The 20,632-nt window shown below is 33.9% G+C and overlaps 1 protein-coding gene across 16 annotated transcripts; it reads left to right on the top strand.

Annotated features, from left to right (window-relative positions):
• Positions 1 to 32: 32 nt before the first annotated feature.
• LOC105326941 (uncharacterized) lies at positions 33 to 20,272 on the top strand. Of its 16 annotated transcripts, none has more exons than XM_011427182.4 (13): positions 33 to 300; positions 5,874 to 6,162; positions 7,381 to 7,468; positions 11,860 to 11,886; positions 13,155 to 13,175; positions 14,030 to 14,050; positions 14,696 to 14,719; positions 15,298 to 15,617; positions 15,746 to 15,873; positions 16,783 to 16,964; positions 17,193 to 17,303; positions 17,976 to 19,554; positions 19,967 to 20,272. In XM_011427182.4, the coding sequence occupies exons 2-13, from the start codon at positions 6,039 to 6,041 to the stop codon at positions 20,153 to 20,155; spliced, it is 2,814 nt and encodes a 937-aa protein (XP_011425484.3). In that variant the 5' UTR covers positions 33 to 300; positions 5,874 to 6,038; the 3' UTR covers positions 20,156 to 20,272. The 16 variants fall into 16 exon arrangements, with proteins under 16 accessions (XP_011425484.3, XP_065928993.1, XP_065928991.1 ...); XM_011427196.4 differs by lacking the exon at positions 33 to 300 and adding an exon at positions 883 to 1,037; XM_011427189.4 differs by lacking the exon at positions 33 to 300 and adding an exon at positions 1,828 to 2,319.
• The last annotated feature ends 360 nt before the right edge of the window (positions 20,273 to 20,632 follow it).

Genomic DNA, 20,632 nt, shown 5'->3' with positions numbered 1-20,632 from the left:
CATTTTAAATCCCCGCGGTGTAGTATTAAAGCGTACATGCTTGTTTGGGGTTTTTGTAACTTATAAGCAACAGAGACGGGTCCCATTGATTTTATCTATTTAATTGTATATGAAAACTCTTTTTTTTTCTCTTGTGGGTAACGTTTTTCAATGAAAATAGGAGACCATCGTTTTGAATCACAGTTAATGAGCTAACGAGGTGAAATAAAATGCAGTGAAAAATTTGGGAATTATCAAATTGGAAACTTTTCTGGCACCAGTTTAAAAACATCTTTGTGGGACTTCAACACTAACAGAAGGGTGAGTCGTTTATTTTGGTTTATTTACAATAAAACTTTCGAAGGATAATTAATTAGAAATACCTTTAATTGAGTATAAGAGCAGAATGGAGCTGTATTTGAACGTTCGGAAGTATTTGTCAATATTGAAGTGGAAGGTGGCACATTACAAATATTGAAGGTTTACCGAGCTCCACTCGAAACATGTCATTGAAAAAAAATTTCAAAATAAAATCTTTGAAATCTGTATTTGAGCGATTAAGCACATTCTGTATGCATAGATCTATCTTTTTTATGTAACAGGTTTTCTGTAATCTGTTGAGTAAGCTTGGGCTTTAAGAGATTTAATTATATTTATTTTCAGATATAGGTACTATTTATCTATGCCTAAATCTTTATATTCTCCAGTTGCAATTGCTCGTATGGCACTTGAAATACACACCGAATAGGCAGCATTGTTCCACACAAACCCTATTCATAGATTATAACCCAAAACGCGATTTGATATCAAAGACAGTAGCACGCTACTGGACTTAGTAAAACATAATAGGAGGCAATGGAATTAAACGATAATCCATCGCTAATCTAATTCGAACAAAACATTCCGTTGTGCTGCAAGGAAAATCTATAATGCATACAGCTCTTGTAAACTACATTTGGGTCGTAAAGTGTGTTACAATTCCAGTTGTTAATTATAGATTTTGACTTATTAGTCAGTTGTGATTTGAAACTTCCATGGAAGTTATCGTTTCATCAAAGGTTTGTTGAATATGTAACGTTAAACTGGTGTCTTATAAAAAGAGAGATACCTTGATTATAATACTGTGCAAATGTACGTACATCTATAAGTACATGTATATACTTATTACCCAATTTCAGAGATAGTGGATTTTTTTTTATTTTTCAATAGGTGTCCAAAAATTTTAATATCTGTAAATCCATTCCAAACTTTTGCTGTAAAATACATGTATTTTACGTATAATATATTAATGATGTCAAATAATAGTGCTATGTTAAGTAAGTTTCGCTGGAAGTTAAAATTTTTTTTATCAGCAATGATTCACTGAAAACAGGGCTGGGGCAAGTCCAAAATCATCAATATTATTAACATTTATATTTTTCAAGCCAAACGTTTTTTTTTAAAGTTCTTTATAAGAAAAAAAGAACCGATTTTCTAAAATTCTGCAACGAATCAAGGTTTTGATTTTGTTGATATGGGTATTTTGTGCGCATGGATCTGAAGATAAAACGTCGGCACGTGTTTCTTTTTAAAAATACACACGGTAATATTTCGGTTCAAATTGAGCGATACAAATATACCTGTTCGATACAATACCAGAGGCTAAATGGCAAAAAATCGTTTGGGTACATTTAAATAAAATTCAAAATTACCACATTTGCAATTACCTTTTGTAGTGGAAGTTTTTTTAAAGAGTAAAGTAAACGAAAAGCTGGTTTGTCGCGGAAAAAAAAATTAAATTACAAGATCATTTGCCGAACATTTAATTTTGAGTTTAGCAGTTACAATTTGCTGTCGTATCGAAGGCGACAAATTGACTTACTGTGAAAAGGGCAACGTCACAAAATGAGCGGTGTAGATGTTACCGAGTGTAAACACTACACTACTCATTTCTGAAGAAGGAAAAAAAATTAAATCTCGGCCCCTTGTGTATGCAGCGTCGTTGTACTTCACTGAAGAATTGAATGGGGGGCATACAGAAGTTGACATTGGGAGTTTACTCGGGAATCAAACAGTGTTTGAATACAAATGTTTGCGTTCTATGTATTCTTGTAGGAGGTGGGAGCTGTAGGTCTATTAAACAGTTCATTTTGTTATATATGAGAAGGCCTACAAAGTCCGACAGAAAGACTTCTTTCGTACGTTTGTTCCGGTGATATTTCGAGACCAATTTTGTTTGTGAAAAAAATTAGGGAGATTTGTTTTCTTTATATTTATAAAAGTGCTATTATAATTCTCCGTATATGAAGTTGGAATTTATATTTTTAAATCAGTGGTCGATCGAACAAAACATGTCATAAGGTGAGTGAACTTCTTGTTAAAAATTCTACTATTACTGGGAATCATCTTGTTGGTAGTAGTTTGTGTAATTCTATTTAGATACTATTGTCTTAAGAAGTGGGGGTGGTGGGTTGGGGTGGGGGTGTTACATGTAGTTAAACAGACTCCATTCAATTCAAACTACTCCAAATTTAAAAGTAAAAGGTCAAAATAAAAAAAACAAACACCCCCCCCCCAAAAAAAAAAAAACTGTTGGACACAAGGGTTATTAAACCATCGCCTTATAAAAAAGAAAATCATATAGATAAAATTAAATTATCTGTTTAATTCTCTACTTAAAAAAATTAATCAACGTAAACTGTTGATTATATTTTTGTCACTTGGTGCACATTTTTCAATACACATGACCTAGTTCATGACAACTTTAATTTTTTTGGCAGGGTACATATAAAGGGGGGTGTCAACAGTCCCAGGGGGTAAATTAATCAATGAATCAAATGATTGATTTTTATTTCCCGAAGCGTTACAAATTCGTGATGACAATATACGTAGCACGTTTATCTTTCAAAAATCTTGTCATTCAATTTCCTCCACTTAAGATGGATTTTTGCGTAAATACATTTAACTCTTAGATACACAGAATTTCTTTTTAGATGCCAAAAAGATCGATTTTTAAGTTTATGAATGATAAAGAAATAATTTTGCTTCAGCGTGAAAAATTTAGGTGTATCATTTTAATTTTAATATTTTCTGGAAAAAGAAAAAAAAACAATAAAGGTAGGGGAACACAATGTGCCTTTATCTATTTTTTCTTTGCATGCTTCTTAAAATCAAATAAATTACAATCAATTTATTAAAAGGCGCGTAGCATTGTGTGAAAACACTCGCTGTGGCCTTTTAAAAATACCAGCGCTAGCGCACAAAAAAGAAAGAAAATGAAATCGAAGGTAGGTATGTTTTGTTGAAACTAGCACGGAAAGAATATCAGCAATTAAACAAAGAGGTATTATTTCTCAAACAAAATAATAAGTAAATATTTGAAGTATATCTATAAACAATTTTTAATTTTATGCCGTTACTTATCCGCCTACCATAATTCAAAGGTTTTTTTTGAGTGGAATTGATTTTCCGTTTCCGTGTTCAAGTCAAAGCATTTTGTGGCTAGTCAATAAATTCTTTTCTTGCTATGCTCTTAGTTCAAGAGGGATTTGTAGTGAAACTAAAAGGGTACACTTTAAAAAGTTACACAGCTCTCTCTCTCTCTCTCTCTCTCTCTCTCTCTCTCTCTCTCTCTCTCTCTCTCTCATCGATAAGCAAACTCAGGACAATATTTTTTTTTTATGAAAAATTGGCTTCGTACACTATCACAGGGACAGGGACAATCAATCCCCCATACATTTGGGATAATTTTTACTTCTCTGATGTTTCAATGTTGTTGTTTTTTTGTTTTTGTTGTTTTGTTTTTGTTTTTTTAGAGATCTTTGTTTGACATTGATATTTACAATATTGATATGTAACCCAACACCGTAATGTCCTTAAACATAAGTACATGTATGATATTAAGTTTTTGCTTGACCTCATCCAAAGTACAAATACAACACTTATAAATACCTGTAGATAGCGGGTATAAGTAAGAAAAAGATCTTCTCAAAGTTGAGTAAAGACTGAGTGAGTGTATGTTGATTACTCGAAGGAATGCAGAACTTTGGCAGCAAAATAAAATCTATCAATCTTTTCGTTAATAAGATATTTCTCTTCTTTTGAATTACATGTAAGTTAGAAATGATTTGGATCAACCCGACTGATTAATAACACAAATCGCCTAATTTGCTCGCAAAATCAGTTTATAGTCATGCATTTAAGTGGCAATAGAATAAAAGTCATTATGATAATCATTTTAAAACGGATTAGAACCAATTGTAAGAAACAGACCTAATACTAAGTGTAGATTGATTGTACCTTGCAAGCTTAAATCTAGGACATAGAATTCGAGATTTGTTATGTATTATATTTAAAACATTTATAGACACATGCCTGAATTTATCTCAATAATTGGGGGCATATAAATAGAGATGTACAGTTGAGTCCATGCACAAATAGTGAATTGTATTCGTGATTTAATTTTTTATATTCATTACAATGTGCACTTTTGTCATTATACCCCATCATTTGTTATGAATGACACTAACAAGTGTTTTCACCTTCAAATCAGATTTGTGAAAATGATCCGCTTACTTTAAAAAAAAAAACACCATCTGACTATTGTGTAATTCGTGCACTATAATATACCTGCAAAAATTGTTTTGAACTTCAAATTGATCAAACTATTAGTACATGTGTAACCTTTTAGCCAAAAGTGCATTATTTCAAGGCTCTGAGAATTATAGGTACGTATTTAGTAACTGTTGATTATGCAAGCATTATTAAAAGTACACTTTCTTTATGTGAACTGACCTACGCATTAGCATGCTATAAGGACTGTACAACCAAAGCTTCTGGTTTTTTTCTGTTCTAAATACATACATATGTATCTATAAAAGCGTGTCGGGTATATTATACACTATATATAGAATCTGTTTTAAGGGTATTTTACCATATGGTGTATTTTATTGATTCGTTGTCTGTTGTTTAACGTCCTCTTCAGGATTTATTTTATTTATATTGGGACATAACTAGATGCTGAAGATAGATCGGTTTAATTTTGGTAGTTTTTAGCCATAAATTTCAGTGCGGAGAATTGACCTGTTAATGAAAAAAGCGCCGGATTATTCATAGGTGGCGCTGAAACGGAAGTTTGAATTGGTGCAAAAAAACAACAACCAAACGACACCAATAAGCGCAAGTTAGGGCGCTTTCCTTTACGTTAAAAACCACTATACTCTTTAAGCTTGTAAATAACGTATACTATATATAATGTGCATTTTGATGTTTGCTTTAATTAGATCGATCTCTGCGTTATACTATTTCAGAACTTCCACGAACAAGTTTTAATCAAACCCTGAATCGGTAAATACACTATCCAGTTACATGTCTCTGATTTAATTAAGTTAGATGTCTTGATTATTCGATGGATTCGGTTTGATCGGATTTTATTCTCAGACAAAAATAATCCTGAGAATTCTATGGAGTGTATCATCTTTAAGACATGTTTATAACCACTCGGGTATTTTAGAAGAAGATTCGTGTGTGCGATCGACTTCAAAACATGTATTGGATTTCATTCTTACAATATATTTATGTTGATCAACATGTAATACAGTATGCATATACAACAAATGCCAAACAACCTTATTTTTGTCATTTTATCAAAAGACGGAAGGGAATAAATACGGGAATGTTCTACCATGCAGGTTTCAAATGTTTTAAATTAGAGTTTTGTTACACCTTGGTCAATTAATGGACGATTTTCAAACTGGATTTAGGCATCAGTGTATCTTTATTATATTGTTTTTCAATATTTTTTTCACAGTTCATAAATTTTTAAAATTTTAATACCAAAATTTGAAATAAGTTAATCACTGAGAATCATTGATATTTTCAACAGTTTATCTTTTCTTTTTTTTTTTTTTTTATAGAAATAAACAGTGCCAAAATGGATGGAATTCCTTTGTAATGCTCTTTGGTAATTCCTGTTGTGAGTGGATTCTATTTGGATGTTGATGAAATATTTATTGTGATGCCGTAAGAGTGATATATATAGTAGGGAGTACCTTATTGCAAGACCTAACAAAGAATTCAAGATGGCTATGGACTCCGTGAAAGACACCATCACCAAACCCAAAGCCCTGCGCACGGAACCGGAACTTCGACTTCTGGTGGATTTCTTCCGGAAGAAGAGTCCTTTGATGCAGAACCTTGATACAAGTAAGTGTGTTTATGGACGCATAAACAACAGACACTGTACGTAATATATTTTTCTTATACTAAAAATATATTCCTATTAACTAGGTAAGGGGTATGTTTTTATGAAGAGAAAAATAAATAACGCCATGTGCTTGCTGTGCGATATGGACTGCTAGATTAAGAATTTGAATGATTGTAAACCTTTTTGACCGGGGTTTCCAACGGAAAATCCGGTTACTAAAATGGTGAAAATGGCGGATGGGCGGGCGGCTGCCAAAAGGGTACCCTCATTGTACGGATAACTCCTTCTACAGTTTTCAAGAAAGGAAGTTGTTATTTTGCAGATCAATTGTACATATATCAAAGGTGTGCATATTGCTAGGATTTTGATGTCCGATAATCTATGAAAAAAATACCAGCTTTTGAACTTAGTCATTTTTTGGCAAAATAAATGTATTGCATATAGGGTACTCCATTTCACTGGATACGGGTTGACATGGATTATGGATACAGTTCACATAAAAGAAAACCCGTTTTGCTGTCACATTGACAGCTTTTCACTTGTTTTAATTATAGAATTTTGTATAACAGTGGTTTTATAAATGGTAAGACCTACGAAATATTTCAAAAATACCAATTAAAGTGTGGATTGTTCCTCTCTAGGGTTGTTAATCGATAATTTATATTTTTACATGTATTATTACGGCGACAATCGTTAAAACATATACACACGGGATTTAAAAAAAATAAATATTGTTCTTTCCTCCATTTATAGTTTCTGCTTTATCGATCAACGATAATGGGTTTATTTGTAAAATAAAGACAATATTTAATGGAGGATATATTTAACTTTGATTTGGGGAAATAATCGCTGGTCAGTTTCACGGGGAATTCTTCCATGGTGTTATTTTTGAGTATTTGGTCAGCTTATGTAAACACCGTCTTTTCATTCCGATGTTCTGTGAGTTTTTGATCCCTATAAATTAATTATAATTAATTACAATTTGGCTAGATCTGAATTATCAAAATGGTCTTAAAAGTGAAAAAAAACCCTAAAATTAACAATGCACTTTGTTGAAAAACTTTTTTTGTATACATTCAGTTCGTACATGTTGAAATTCATTAAATTCGTACATGCATTCTATCAATGTGACTGAGAGAATATTTTGAGGGTATCTGCCAGAAACTTTCTGAAGAATTTTGGAGGTTTCATTAACTGTTTTTCAATCGTCTCTATAGATATCCTGATGGACATCGGGAGAAACTGCTCGTACCACAGGTCAACACGGGACGACATCATCATCAAACAGGGCGAGAAAGGAGACGCGTAAGTTCGACAACTCCTACTCTATATCCGCATTACTTTAAAAGTTCTCATTTTTTGGATGAGTATAATCAAACCAAATAGTCTTACAATGTAGGTATTGAACTTTCACAAATCTCAACAAAGATAAGAGATTTTTTATACAATTATCGATAAATAACATTAGATTTAGAAAAATTTCACTCGACAAGCGTAGGACGGGGTATAGGGATTACGACAACGCATCTACCACATCTGGGGGCATTAATTGGGGGAATAGTGATACCGTGCTAAAGGGGAGAAATCAATGGAAGCTCTAGCCCGGGTGTTTAAAAAGGATTAATTCAAAGCTCAACATTTGATCTATACCGTAAAGTTAAAAACCTGTAAAGGGGGACACTTGACCTTGTTTCCCGTGCTACTGGTAACTAAGAAAATTCAAGAGAAGAGCAAATACTAGTAGTTATTGGTGCATATAGGCCTGCATTCACTGACCCGAAATTCATTTTTTGTGTGTCCATATATATTTTTCATACAGGTGGGAAAACCCTATTTTGAAAAATTTAATCGAAAAATTTTAAACTTTTTTTTTAATAAAAAGAAGATGATTTTTTTTAAAAATATAGGTCAGATTCGACACTAACTTCGTATTTTGTGCGTGGACGGTATTGCGACGCACGTCTAAAATATAAAAATAATTGAGAAGTTTTTTATACCATGAAAAGGTGGACTTAAATGATCAGGACCTTCCCATTGAGATGCCCACTCGTCAACGAAAATGACAATATTCTTGTTACATCAAAAATACATGTATCAAAAAGCTCTCTCTCTCTCTCTCTCTCTCTCTCTCTCTCTCTCTCTCTCTCTCTCTCTCTCTCTCTCTCTCTCTCTCTCTCTCTGAGCTTTTTTATTCTATCATAGGTCAGCAGTAGATAGGTTTTAATCCGCTTCCATGCAACAAAACTCAGTTTTTGTATTAAAACTTTTCAATGCACACTTCTCAATATAAAACCAACTTGTTTCAATGCTAAATCAATTTCGTTCAAATTAAACAGAATTTCATTGTAGTTCATGAGAACCTGTCATCAATTAGCTTTAGAAACGTGGAAAAACTGAAGTATCGCCACGTAGCTAAATGTATATAATGTCGCGCCGATTTGACAACACTTGAGCCGTTCGTAAATTGAAAGCCAAGCAATCCAAAATGAAAAGTAATGGAATTATCTCATCAAAGATAAAGATGGCAAATATTGAAAATCCACTCTCCGTCTTTGAAACTGAACCTTGAATTATATCTTGGGTTTGTTCTCAAAATTACTTGTTGAACCAAATTTGTTTATCAAAAATTAAATTTTTGTCTACAATTATGACTTTGTGTAAATATGACCATTGTGTCACGTGTATATCAAGTTCTACTTTTGTCCAAATTATGAGACCACTGCTTTAGTTAAATACAATCTGAAAATCAGAAAGTTCGCCGCCTCCAGAGAGTGATATTGTAGATCGATCTAAGAGAAAAGACGAAAGAAGGTAATTACTTATTTAATCTAATTATTAATTAGTTTTCTTATCTAAAACCACCAACTGCGTTATTTCTGACAATGCTAGATTCTTACAATCCGTAGAAAGTATCCATCATCTGTTTCAGTTAAAAATAATGAAAGTTTCAAATTTAAAAAAAACACTCGATTGCTTAATTGCTCAATGGATCCAATATAATGCATGTACTTATAAGCTATTGTACAGTTATTTATTTGCCGAGGGGAATAAACACATTGTTGTTTCAGCTGCAACAATATCCGTTATTTAAGTCAACTCACAACAGCTCAATACCATCTAATTATTCACTACCCCCACTTATTGTACATGTAGGTTCTCCGCGCACGGTTTGAAAAAGGAAAAATAAATCTATTTCATTCTTTCGTCCGCATTTAATTACTGCTGATTAAAGATCGAATTTTGAATTCTATTAATATTTATTTTAAGTGACAGGTTATTGAAGTACAAGTATTTTGCTAATTTGGTACTAGTATTACCTGTCATAAAGTATATTCGACCTCGGTGGTAAAAATTTTCTCTCTAAATTATTTACAAATCTCCTTCTCTAAACCTAAAATTCTCTATTCTCTCTCTCTCTCTCTCTCTCTCTCTCTCTCTCTCTCTCTCTCTCTCTCTCTCTCTCTCTCTCTCCTACTTTCTTTATCGCTGTGCATGCATTAAAAACTCTCTCTCTCTCTCTCTCTCTCTCTCTCTCTCTCTCTCTCTCATAAATAAAAAAATTAATGATAAATACATATTCTTCCCACTTTGATCCGCCCTCAACTTCTGTTCCCGTGCGAGATATCTCCACGAACTCCTGCATGGCTCCGTCGCCACCACGGGGGTCCGATTTACCCCGTTCTCTGTTTATCTGTGTCGTCACACACCGGACAAAGATATCAACGTCAAATGTCGAATTCCTGCTTTTTTCTTTATTTACCCATTGTTGACTTTCTGATCAGTCGCTGCCATTTCATACATTCAGTGCAGGTGTTAGAGATAGGATTGGGTCTGTGGTTTAATTCTATACATGTATGTTAACTAGAATATCGTATTGCATCGGATTTCTTTGCGAGAAATTAAAAGGTAGGAAAAACCATGTTTACATAAAATTCATTGTATCAATTGGTTTTTTTTTCTTAAGATTGCAATTATTTATAATTACCCCCTTTTTTAAACGAATATTTTTGGACATTATACCTATCTATGCCTCAATCAGGTTTTTTTTTATCTATCTACGTGAAATACGTCGTAGATAAACAAAACGATTTGAAGAATTTCTCGTGATCAACGGTTAAATGCTTCCCCCAGCTCCTATTTCCCGGGGAAAGCTGTGAATTTTGAGTGTATGTTTGAATCCATTCTCCAAACTTGAGCCATTATATCATACATCAATACACCCCCTCCGCCCCCCCCCCCCCCCCCCCCCTATGTCGCTCCTCTGTTCACGTGCAACTTTTTTACCATGTAAAAAATACCGGCCATTTTGTCGTTTTGTATTCTTATAATGTGTACATGTACAGTGTACGTATAAGATGCAGCTATACGTACAGTAGCTTCGTCTTGTCTGTCTAATATATGCATCGAATTATACTAGTATCTTATTTCACTTCTATAGAGTAGTTTGCAGTTGTAAGTGGAGGTTTAAAATCCATATTTAAATTAGGAAACGGTCGGGGCAGTCTGATTTCCTCTCCAAGAATTCACATGTTCATTTGAGGCATCGCTATCATCATTCTTCAACATCACTGAATCGTAAATAAAATCATGATAGGAAGCAATGATTAATGCGAATTTTCTGTCACAAACGTTTGAGTTTTTTGTGCTTTAGGTGATATTAAGTGAAATACATCTACATGTGCATGCATCTTCAATTCAGATTTAAAAAATATTTATCGCAGAGGAATTCTATGAATGCCGTAGATATTAAACAGAAATTCATCAGAAGTACCATTTTTTTTTTCATGCATGCCTTCATGTCTGTTGTTTTCAGTTTTAAGTTTTTAAATGTCAAACAGTCAGTGAATTGAACAGATTGAAATTAAAATGCAGCGAAACAAATTCGAGTAAATAAAAAATGCACTCTTCGGTTTAAAATCACTTTAAATGCATATCACTATATCAGGTTTCTATTCTATCAAACTATTTCTTTGTCAATAGCATGCACGAACCGAGTTCATTTTACAATAGGGGGACGAAAATCGACTTTATTTGTGCACAAAATCAAACAATTAATTATCACGAAAGTTGAAACCCCCTATGGTGGAATTTAACAACTGCTCTCCCCGTTTCCAATTTAATTACATGTAAGTTTTACATTGCAAAAAAGTTGAATTTCACTCATGAATAAGAAATATGCGCGGATTTAGATTTTTTTCCCCATTTGGAAGGGGGAAGGGGAATTCTGAGAGGGAGGGTCGGGTTCAAATACCTATTTTAGATAACTTGATTGTGTGGTTTTTTTTTAATAGGCTGAATTTTTGAGAGGGTGGGGGCGGAAACCCCCTCTAGATCCTTGAATGAGAGACGTCGCTTTTTTTAAATCATTGTATTTCAGTCGAAGACTGGTTTTAATATACATGTAGAATGTGTATAAAGGCAAAAACTGTCTCACACCAATGTCATACGAAATATAAATGGAATTCATGTGACAAGCCCTAACATTAATTGAACTCACGTAAGAAGATTTTACATGACGTGAACTTAATGTTAATTGCATATGTTACATGTATGATTTTATATAGATATTGAATAAAATATTATTCACATAAAATTCATATAAGAAAATTCCATTGAAATTCACACGAAACACAATTCTATGTGTATAGTCTGTACTTTAAGTGACCTGTTGTAATCATGAGATATGTGTATGTTAGTTTGAAAGAAGAGGACGAATTCAATCGGTATGTATAACGTGTTTGTTGGCGGGTTGGCCAGGTATTAGAATGTCGCATGGTATAGAACAGCGGGTCAAAAAGAATGGCTTTTATAAACGGGTGCTGGAAACGATTGAAACCAAGACGAAAAAAAATTCTTGAATTTTAGATACAGCATTCATCAAAAATGAAGACTTGATGTGTATTATTCATTGTCAGGTGTTGGTTTAACATTATGCCATAGCATGCAACAAACATTACATTTAGGAATATCTGTATTTTGTTTTTCTTACATAATTTTTAGTTGACATTTTTACGATGTCACTGTGAAGGTAATTGCATTATATATGTCATTATGTCATTCACATATCTAGTATATTTATACATGCTATACTTGAAATGTAAAATTCTTTGAATGTTCTAGTATATATATATTAACTGTTTGTATCCGATTCTCATATACATGTATGCATGTATACGCATTGCATATGAGATATTTCTGTCAGTACACAGGTATAGATGCAGTTAGATTAAATTCAGCTAGTTGCTTGGGATAACTAGGTTTTGCTAGGTATTCCTCCCATGTGTGAGAAACCAATGGTGATTTTTATTTAGTTTTGCAATGTCCTACCCATCATTACATGTTTGCTTAATTCATTCCATTTAATTGGGAAACAGTGATAAGATTTTATTTTTGGACAAGAAGTTTTTTTCCCCATTAAGACAAATAATTGGATGACCTGTTCAGATAATTTTGTCCTCAATTCAAATTTACACAACGTTCATCTATCTTTTGATATAGTGTATAACTCTCAATTCTATAGAATAGATATTATGAATCTGTCGTTATACAATCTGTAATAAATATTATATAACAGGAATCATTATCAATCAGGTGGTGTATTTCTAAGTTAATTTTAGAAAATACAGTACACTTTAGCTAATCCGAGACACGTATGATCCGACAAAATCTTAATCTACATACAGCACTAAACTTCCTGTTTATTATCTGATAATGAAATATACAGACAATAAAGATTTGGTTATGATAATAATTATATAATAATTGAAACTTTCAAAACTAGTTACTATGCTATAGATATAGTTACAGACACTTTTGACAGTTTCGTTCATCAATTTTATTTTCACAATAATATTTAATGATGTCTGGTATTCTGCAACGCTTATTTTGTATTAGTGGTTGAAAAGGGAAAAAATATTTGTAATCTTAGTTCTTGTTTATTTGTCAAAATAAAGACTAAAATTTTAGATATATATTCTTTGTGTTACATCAGAATGCGAGTAGACGATTATGGGTATGTCTTCTTCAGTGTGTGATATTAATAACCGGCTCCGAGTCTAACATTTATTGAGTGACTTCCTGTTTACAGTTAAATTTGTTGATTCAGAGTTAATTCATATAGCTTATGCATGCAATAAGAAATACTGCCTATTTTCAGCGATGCCTTGCAGATCTAACTCGTTTTAAGGTTTTTTTTAATTCAAATAAAAAAAAGTCTGTATGTTATTACCATGTTATTTTGCATTTGAATCATAAAGTAATAATTGATGCCTTTCATTTTAATTCATTTATCTTTAATGATAATAGTTTCAAGAACTTCATACCAACTTTATCATACTTTTTTTCATTTTATGCAGCATGCAACTTCCTATTTAGCTAGTTAGAAAATTCGTTTACGTTTGAATTAATACATGTAATTAATAAAATAAATATAAATGCATATGCATGCAAAATAAAAATAAAATCATGATAACTATTTGATTGAAATTGGTATTATGTAAAGTGTTTTTGCTCAATTACGCAAAATGTACCAAAAGAAGAATAGTAATGCACAAAAGCAAAGATTAAAAAGAGAGTTAAAGTTTAAAAAATATTTAACGAATTTTATTTGAATTACTGTAAACCAAATTTATTCGCGCTGACTTTATTTCCTAATGTACTACTTACAAGCCATTTCGCGACATTTAATTTTCGCCCGAGACATTTAAGGACCTCGGTCCAGTTCGCGGCGAAAAATACACACGACGACAATGCTCTACTGAAACTCGCGAAAATTGTTCGTTCGCGAATAAAATTTGGTTTACAGTATTTAAAGTGAAAGTGTGTGTCAAAATCACGGATATTTAATTGATCCCTCCCTTTATACAGGGACATACCGGAAGATGACTGGTAAGGATTAACACTTGCTCGGTTTGAAATGGTGTGGTGGCTATGTCGAAAAATTGTAGTGCTGCGCATGTGCAAAAAAACCCCGTTAGGATTTGAATCCTTTAACTGCATGACAAAAAAGATTATAACATATTATGCAAGATTTACATGCATACGGTAACATATTGCATGATTTAATAACAATGCATGATAAATGAAAACTAAAGGCAGAGAGAAAATTTTTAATATTATTGATTAAAATATGATCACATTAAATTTTGTCCAGGTTTTGGCCTTATAGACGAACTTACATCTGTATATTTCAAAGACAAGATATGAGCTTAATCAAACTGATAGTATTAGCTACCGATTTAGCGAAAATGGATACAGTAGCAAACTGGAGTTAGGAAGGAGCTAAGGGTTTACTTGCTTTTCTGCTTTTCTTTTTCAAAAATGTGTTTGTGTGTTTGGTTTAGCAAAACAGGTGTTGCAAACAGAGAGGAGCCAAAAACAACATCATGGTTTATAAGTACAGTCATGTTATTTCTGTGCGAGGTCGCGAATCTGAAAAAAAAACGATAAAAAGCTAAGGATCGTATTATGTACACTTATGTATTCGTATTTTTTTTTTTATAAACAGTCTTTTGATTTATCTGTGTGATATAGGGATTCTACTGAAATCGAGTTTAGGTGAGTGTCACCGCCATGTTTGTCACGTGTTGCTGAGAATATTACACAATGATATACTTTCAACAAGTATTTGTCCGTTTGTGTTTCCACAAACCAGCTTCATAAATCAGTATTTTTATTCCATTGTCATTTCGTTTGTTTATATTAATTACTTAAGCTTCATGGTATAAATAAATTAAAACAATCAAAATTGAACATTAACTTATTATACAGATTAAATGGGTCGGACATATTTTTTTTCACTGTCATGTTTGATTTCTAACAGTTCTTAACCTACCTGAAATTGTTTTCATTAATAGTGTGACTATCAAAACAGTCTACACCGTGTGACTGTATGATAAATGACTAACTTTTTGCTTAGCTATAAGAAATGATATATTCAGGTTTTAATATATATTTTAACTAATATTTATTAACTGTAAATTTAAACAGGTACAGTACAAATGCAATAACGGGTATGTGTGAAAATTCAAGAACATCATTTCTCCGCAAGACTCGTCATTCTATCAAAAAGAAGACTGTTAAAGTGTTAAGTTATATATTCGTTTAAATAATAAAATAAATGCTGTCCTTTTAAGCTTCTACATAATCCTCAACGGGAGCGTATCGGTTTACATAGACCCCAGAATGACAGGCGAGGAGGAGGGCGGCCACTGGACCCCTCTACGTCAGCACAAAACCCCCTCCCCGGCCCCATCCTCGTTCTCGGGAACCCCGGAACCGGGTCACCCCGACCAACCACGTGTTAAGAGTGCGCATGCGCTAGAGCCATTAGCGGAAGAGGAAGAGGATGAGGACGGTGAGGAAGGAAAGGAGAAAGGAACGATGAGAAAACCGGCGCCAAAGAAACTGGCAGTGCTGGATAGGTCTAAATTTGGAAAATTCATCGTCAGTTATGGTAATAGAAAACCCAAAATGTATTAATTATTTTTGTCAATATTTAGTCACATTTGATGTGATTTACGTGAGTTATACTCAATATATAAGATTATTCAGAAATAAATGTACAGACATCTTTGAACCAAGGTCCCGGAAAATCGTTTGGCGAAGTTGCCCTTGTAAAAAGAGAATCCTTTCGGAACGCCTCTATCATCGCTGATGAAGACCTAGATCTGTTGGTGATTGGACAAGACCTCTTTGATAGATCTTTAAAGGTATTATTACAGAAATAAAAAAAAAAAATTAAAACCACTTTTTAAAAAAAGAAGGGTTTTTAATCAACTGAAAAGTGATACATGTACAAAAATAAGCAAGCATGACGACTGTAAAGAAATGGTTTTAATCAGACTGAAAAATATAAATAAATTTTCGTGGATTTCGTTGTTAAGTTAATCCACGAAATTAAATGTTCATTAAAGTTCAATTTCAACTAACATTTTGTATTGATAGGATCATTGGCCACGAAATTACGTATCCTTTAAACTGTGGTTTTCAGAAAATCCACGATAATTGATACCCACGAAAATCAATGGAACCACAGTAAAAGTTAAACGTTAACTTTATCATTTAAAGGGGCATAGTCACAAATTTGGTCAAATTTTATTTTTCGATATTTGTTTTTTTTTAAAGCTTTAATAATGCAGTTCTAACCATCAAACAAAATTTGGGATTCAGTCGTACAATTTTAAGCAAGATACAGAGATTACAATTCTTTGCTATGTAAACAAAACAAGGCTCGTGCCATATCATGTTTTTGTTTACATTGGTTCAGTATACTGGTAGCTGTTCTTTTTCGAGCTGATTTTTTTTATCTGCTGATGCGTTTTGAACATGAATGAACAGTCTCTAGCGTATGTCACATTCATTTTAGGTCGAACCCAGAATTTTCTTTCAACATTCAAAATATAAACAAAAACATTACCTGAGCTTTCTTTACTTATTAAAGAATCGTGAGCTTTGTCTCTCGCTCAATACTCGACATCTGACACTCACATTTTTATTACTAATAGAAATGCCTATCTGAAGCATTGTAAAAAATCAAACAATTAAAATTAATTTTTGACCAAAATCGTGACCATGCCCTTTTAAGCAGTTATTGTATGAATCGCTTCTCTCGCCTGTAGTTGGATACAGAGAAGGAGTTTGCGGAGATTAGCGACTTCATCGATTCACATCCGTTCTTCTCGCACATGCCCACCAAGCTGAAGAAGCTCCTTGAGATGAGTCTGAGGAGGGAGACGTTCATCTTTGACACCGTGCTGATAAAGCAAGGGGAACCAGTCCAAGGACTCCATTTTATACTCAAGTAAATATCCGGTCACATGGTTACTACATGTAAAAGTAAAATGAATACGTGATTGTACGTCGTGTCCTTTTTTTACTCAAGTATAAACTCAAATCCACGGGCATGTGACTATGTGTATATCGTTTATTTATTTGGTTTTTATAATGTAAGTTTTGGAATTAATTAACGAAGTTATTAAATATTATGGCATCATATCTTATGTTATTATATAAAAATTGTCGCTTACAGAGGTCAGGCTAATGTCATCGTGGAACCCCACAAGCACCAGAAACAGTACCCACATCTGTGGCCGTTTGAGGCCGGCATCGACATCTACGCTGTGGAGTTTGAACATCTCAGGTACTACTAGTAATTCGTAATGAAATATGACTTAAGCAATCATATTTCTGACCTATTGTACGTGTATCTTTGTATTGAAAAGAGGGGTAAATTATATATGTTTCTTTTCATTTGAATATTGGTTAGGGCTTACAATTTTCCCCATCTCTCTAAAAATGATTCATATTTTTTCGTCATCTTCAATTAAAGTACATATAGCATTATTTGATAGTGACGAATCTCAGATGAGGAAATATAATCTTAAAAAGTGGTTTGATATATTGTAATTTTTCACATGCACAAAGGGATAAAAGGAAGTAAGTAAACAATATGTTAGAGGCCAGTAATGTGTTTGATATAACTGTATGGAATCTTATTTTTGTTGTTTAAAAGTTTCCATGCAGTAATGTTGTTTAGTTTAGTTTAGTTAGAACGTCATCGTTATATAGTTCTTTCATCAATCGGAACATCGCTCGACCTTTTCCGTCAAGTCGAGAATTGACGGAAAAGGCCGAGCGATGTTCCGATTGGTTCTTGTAAATTATAGTCGTTACGCTTGATTTTTATGGAACTACTTATAAAGCATCCAAAATCTCAGAGTACCATCAATTGATCATGTATAACCACTATTCAATTTGTGAATTATAAGCACTTACAACACCATTAATTGGTCTTTTACTGATGTTTCTATAGGGAAGCAAGACGTCAAGCAATACTCAGAAAATACGAGGACCCGGCGGTATGGGAGACCAAGTCCGAGGAACTCGTCATTAGGCGGACCGAGGGTTACGCGGCGGTGGAGAAGTATATGAAGGAGCGACACGTGGACTTGTGTTCGATTCAGGACCGCGAGGTTCTTGGCGACATCGAGATTTTGAACAACTTGAGCACCTACATGCATACAGTCAAGTGTACGGCTAACACGGAAGTGTTTATTCTAGATACCAAAAACTATGACCGAATTGTCGGGAAGAAGAACACGGCCACGCTGGATATCATGCGAGAATACGTGAAAGCAAAGCTTGAAACTCGGATGAATATGAAACAGGGACATTTGGTGCCTTTCCTTCAATTTCTCCACTTTAAAATGACGGAGGAGTCTTTACCTCAGTCGAAACCTCTTCCACCTTTGAAAATGTCCAAAACTCTTCCAGATAGGGACACCATGTTGCAACAGTTGCTACAGTGGTTCAAGGACGGGAAGTCAACCATTGTAGAACCGTACACAGCAGGGGCTGTATTCTATAAAGAGCTCATGAAGGAAAAGGCAGCAGCTCGAAAAGATAACCCACCTGTCGCAAAGACAAGCGTGGCCCTGACACTTCGAGCGAATCGACGGAATCAACCGGTTCGGAAGCCCAGAAGCTTGTTGGAAATCCGTGAATCTTTGCGGCAGATGATGGAAGCCGAGATTATTGACTTCGAAAACGAGAATTCAAAGAAACAAATCGGTTCGAGGAAGAAGGGAAAAGTCCGGGGGAAGAAGCCTCGAAAAAGAAACCCTTCCGAAACTCAGTCGAATTTCGAAGGTAGCAGAAGCAAGGCAGCCTCGCTTCAATCGTTAGCTTCGCTTCCAAATTACCTCGATAATGACGCAAGTGATACGTCACTGTTGAAAATCCTCGCAAACCACAACAAGCCAGCCAGTGTCACTGATAGTAATCCAAAGAGTGGACAAAAATCCTCAGAGAATACGCCTCGAGATGAAACGAAACCCGTGAAACCGGTTCTGATTACGGAAGTTCCCCGCAAAGACCAGCGGGTGGATCTACCCAACATACGAGAGGAACGAACGCAGGAGGAAATCTTTCTTAAAAAAGAAAACCACGGAGGAAGTGCCAAAAACGAAGTAGTATTTGAAACCCAAAAATCGGACATGGCAGCAAGAACGCAATTCCAAGTTCCGAATGCAGCACAGCAATCAAAAGAACTTCAAGTTACAAGCCTCGAAAATGTACCGACTCTTATCGGTGCAGAAGACGAGAAAGAACTAAATTTACCCGCAATACCCGGGGCGGACTCGTTCTCGAAACAGAAAAAGCCAAGCGGGAACTGGCAAACGGCAATGAAATTTGTCAACGAGAATATCCACAAAAGACTGATGGATAAAAAGGACCCAGAGCACGATATGCTTCCACATTATGACGATTACGAATCCAATGATAAAAATCTGTCTTTCCTGGAAAACAGGATCATGGCGTTCCATGTGAAATATGGCGGAAAATCTAAAATGCACATGAAGTTACCCAAACTGGCACGATATGTCGTAGACGTAAGTATCACATGGTTTACAAATCATCATTGTCTCAGTCGGAATTAACAGTTTCATGTAGATGTGAAAATATTGAGTAATTTTGTTAGAGCAGTTGACTTTTCACTTCTTTTCACTTGACGTACTTGATGAATGGCATTTTTGTCTATCGAAAGTAAATCAACAGAAAAACTTTTTTTGATTGATGAATTTATGAGTGGTTTTCTTTATTAGAAAGTAAATTTTTTTTCACTCACTGTCTTCTTGTACAATAAAAAAATTATACCTACCTGTACGCTTGATTATCAATTAAGTAAAGAATTGAAGTTTTTGTGTATTCTTGAAAACCACGAGCACAAAAGCTTTTATGAACAAAACAATCATGAATAATTATATAATTACAAAAAAAAAATGATTTTTTTAATTTATTAAGGACAACGATATAAATGCTCCGAAACCTGGAGGTAAAGTTTGGATCCGACGGCGCATGTGCAGATTTGCCGACGATAAGATCCAGGTCAAAGATCACAAACACGTGCGTCACCATATTGTTGACGATATTCCAGAGTTTGACACCACTGTACAGAAACAGAAACGGGTCATGCAGGCTTTCTTGGGATAAAACATCGGAAAGTGCTATCATATCAAGACTTATAGCACATAAACATTTTTTTATTGTAATTCAATTATAATTTTTTACAAAAGTTGAAAAATGAATTAAAATACGAAAGAAAATCTATGGGTTTTTTTTCATAAAATATTTCGAATGGCAATTAGTCTGCAATATAAAAGTAAATAACGATATTCGTGAAAGTAACCTTGGATTTTCTTGACGTTTTTTGAATGATCTACAGTAACTATAAAGATGAAAATAGAAAGTAGTAATATTCCATTTATTCAGCCGACTATTGCCCTCTACCGCATGTGTAATTGGGCAAAATTCATCCGAGTGTCCCTTTAAGTAAAGCGGCATTTGTCAATATGAAAGAGTAAAAGACGTTTTGATTCTATCTATTCTTGACATTATTTCCATACTATCCAGTGAAACAAGAAACATAAGATTTTAACACCTAAAAATCCTATCTGTGTCCTTTAAAAA

Source organism: Magallana gigas, chromosome 10 (genome assembly GCF_963853765.1).
Source record: "Magallana gigas chromosome 10, xbMagGiga1.1, whole genome shotgun sequence".
Lineage (NCBI taxonomy): Eukaryota > Metazoa > Mollusca > Bivalvia > Ostreida > Ostreidae > Magallana > Magallana gigas.
Note: the sequence above shows the minus strand (reverse complement) of the source record. Positions and strands in the feature narration are given on the sequence as shown.

Coding starts and splice junctions, on each gene's coding strand:
- LOC105326941 (XM_011427182.4), top strand. CDS start 6,039: ATGGCTATGGACTCCGTGAAAGACACCATCACCAAACCCAAAGCCCTG. Junction 6,163..7,380: donor GATGCAGAACCTTGATACAA/GTAAGTGTGTTT, acceptor TCGTCTCTATAG/ATATCCTGATGGACATCGGG. Junction 15,874..16,782: donor TCTTTGATAGATCTTTAAAG/GTATTATTACAG, acceptor TCTCGCCTGTAG/TTGGATACAGAGAAGGAGTT.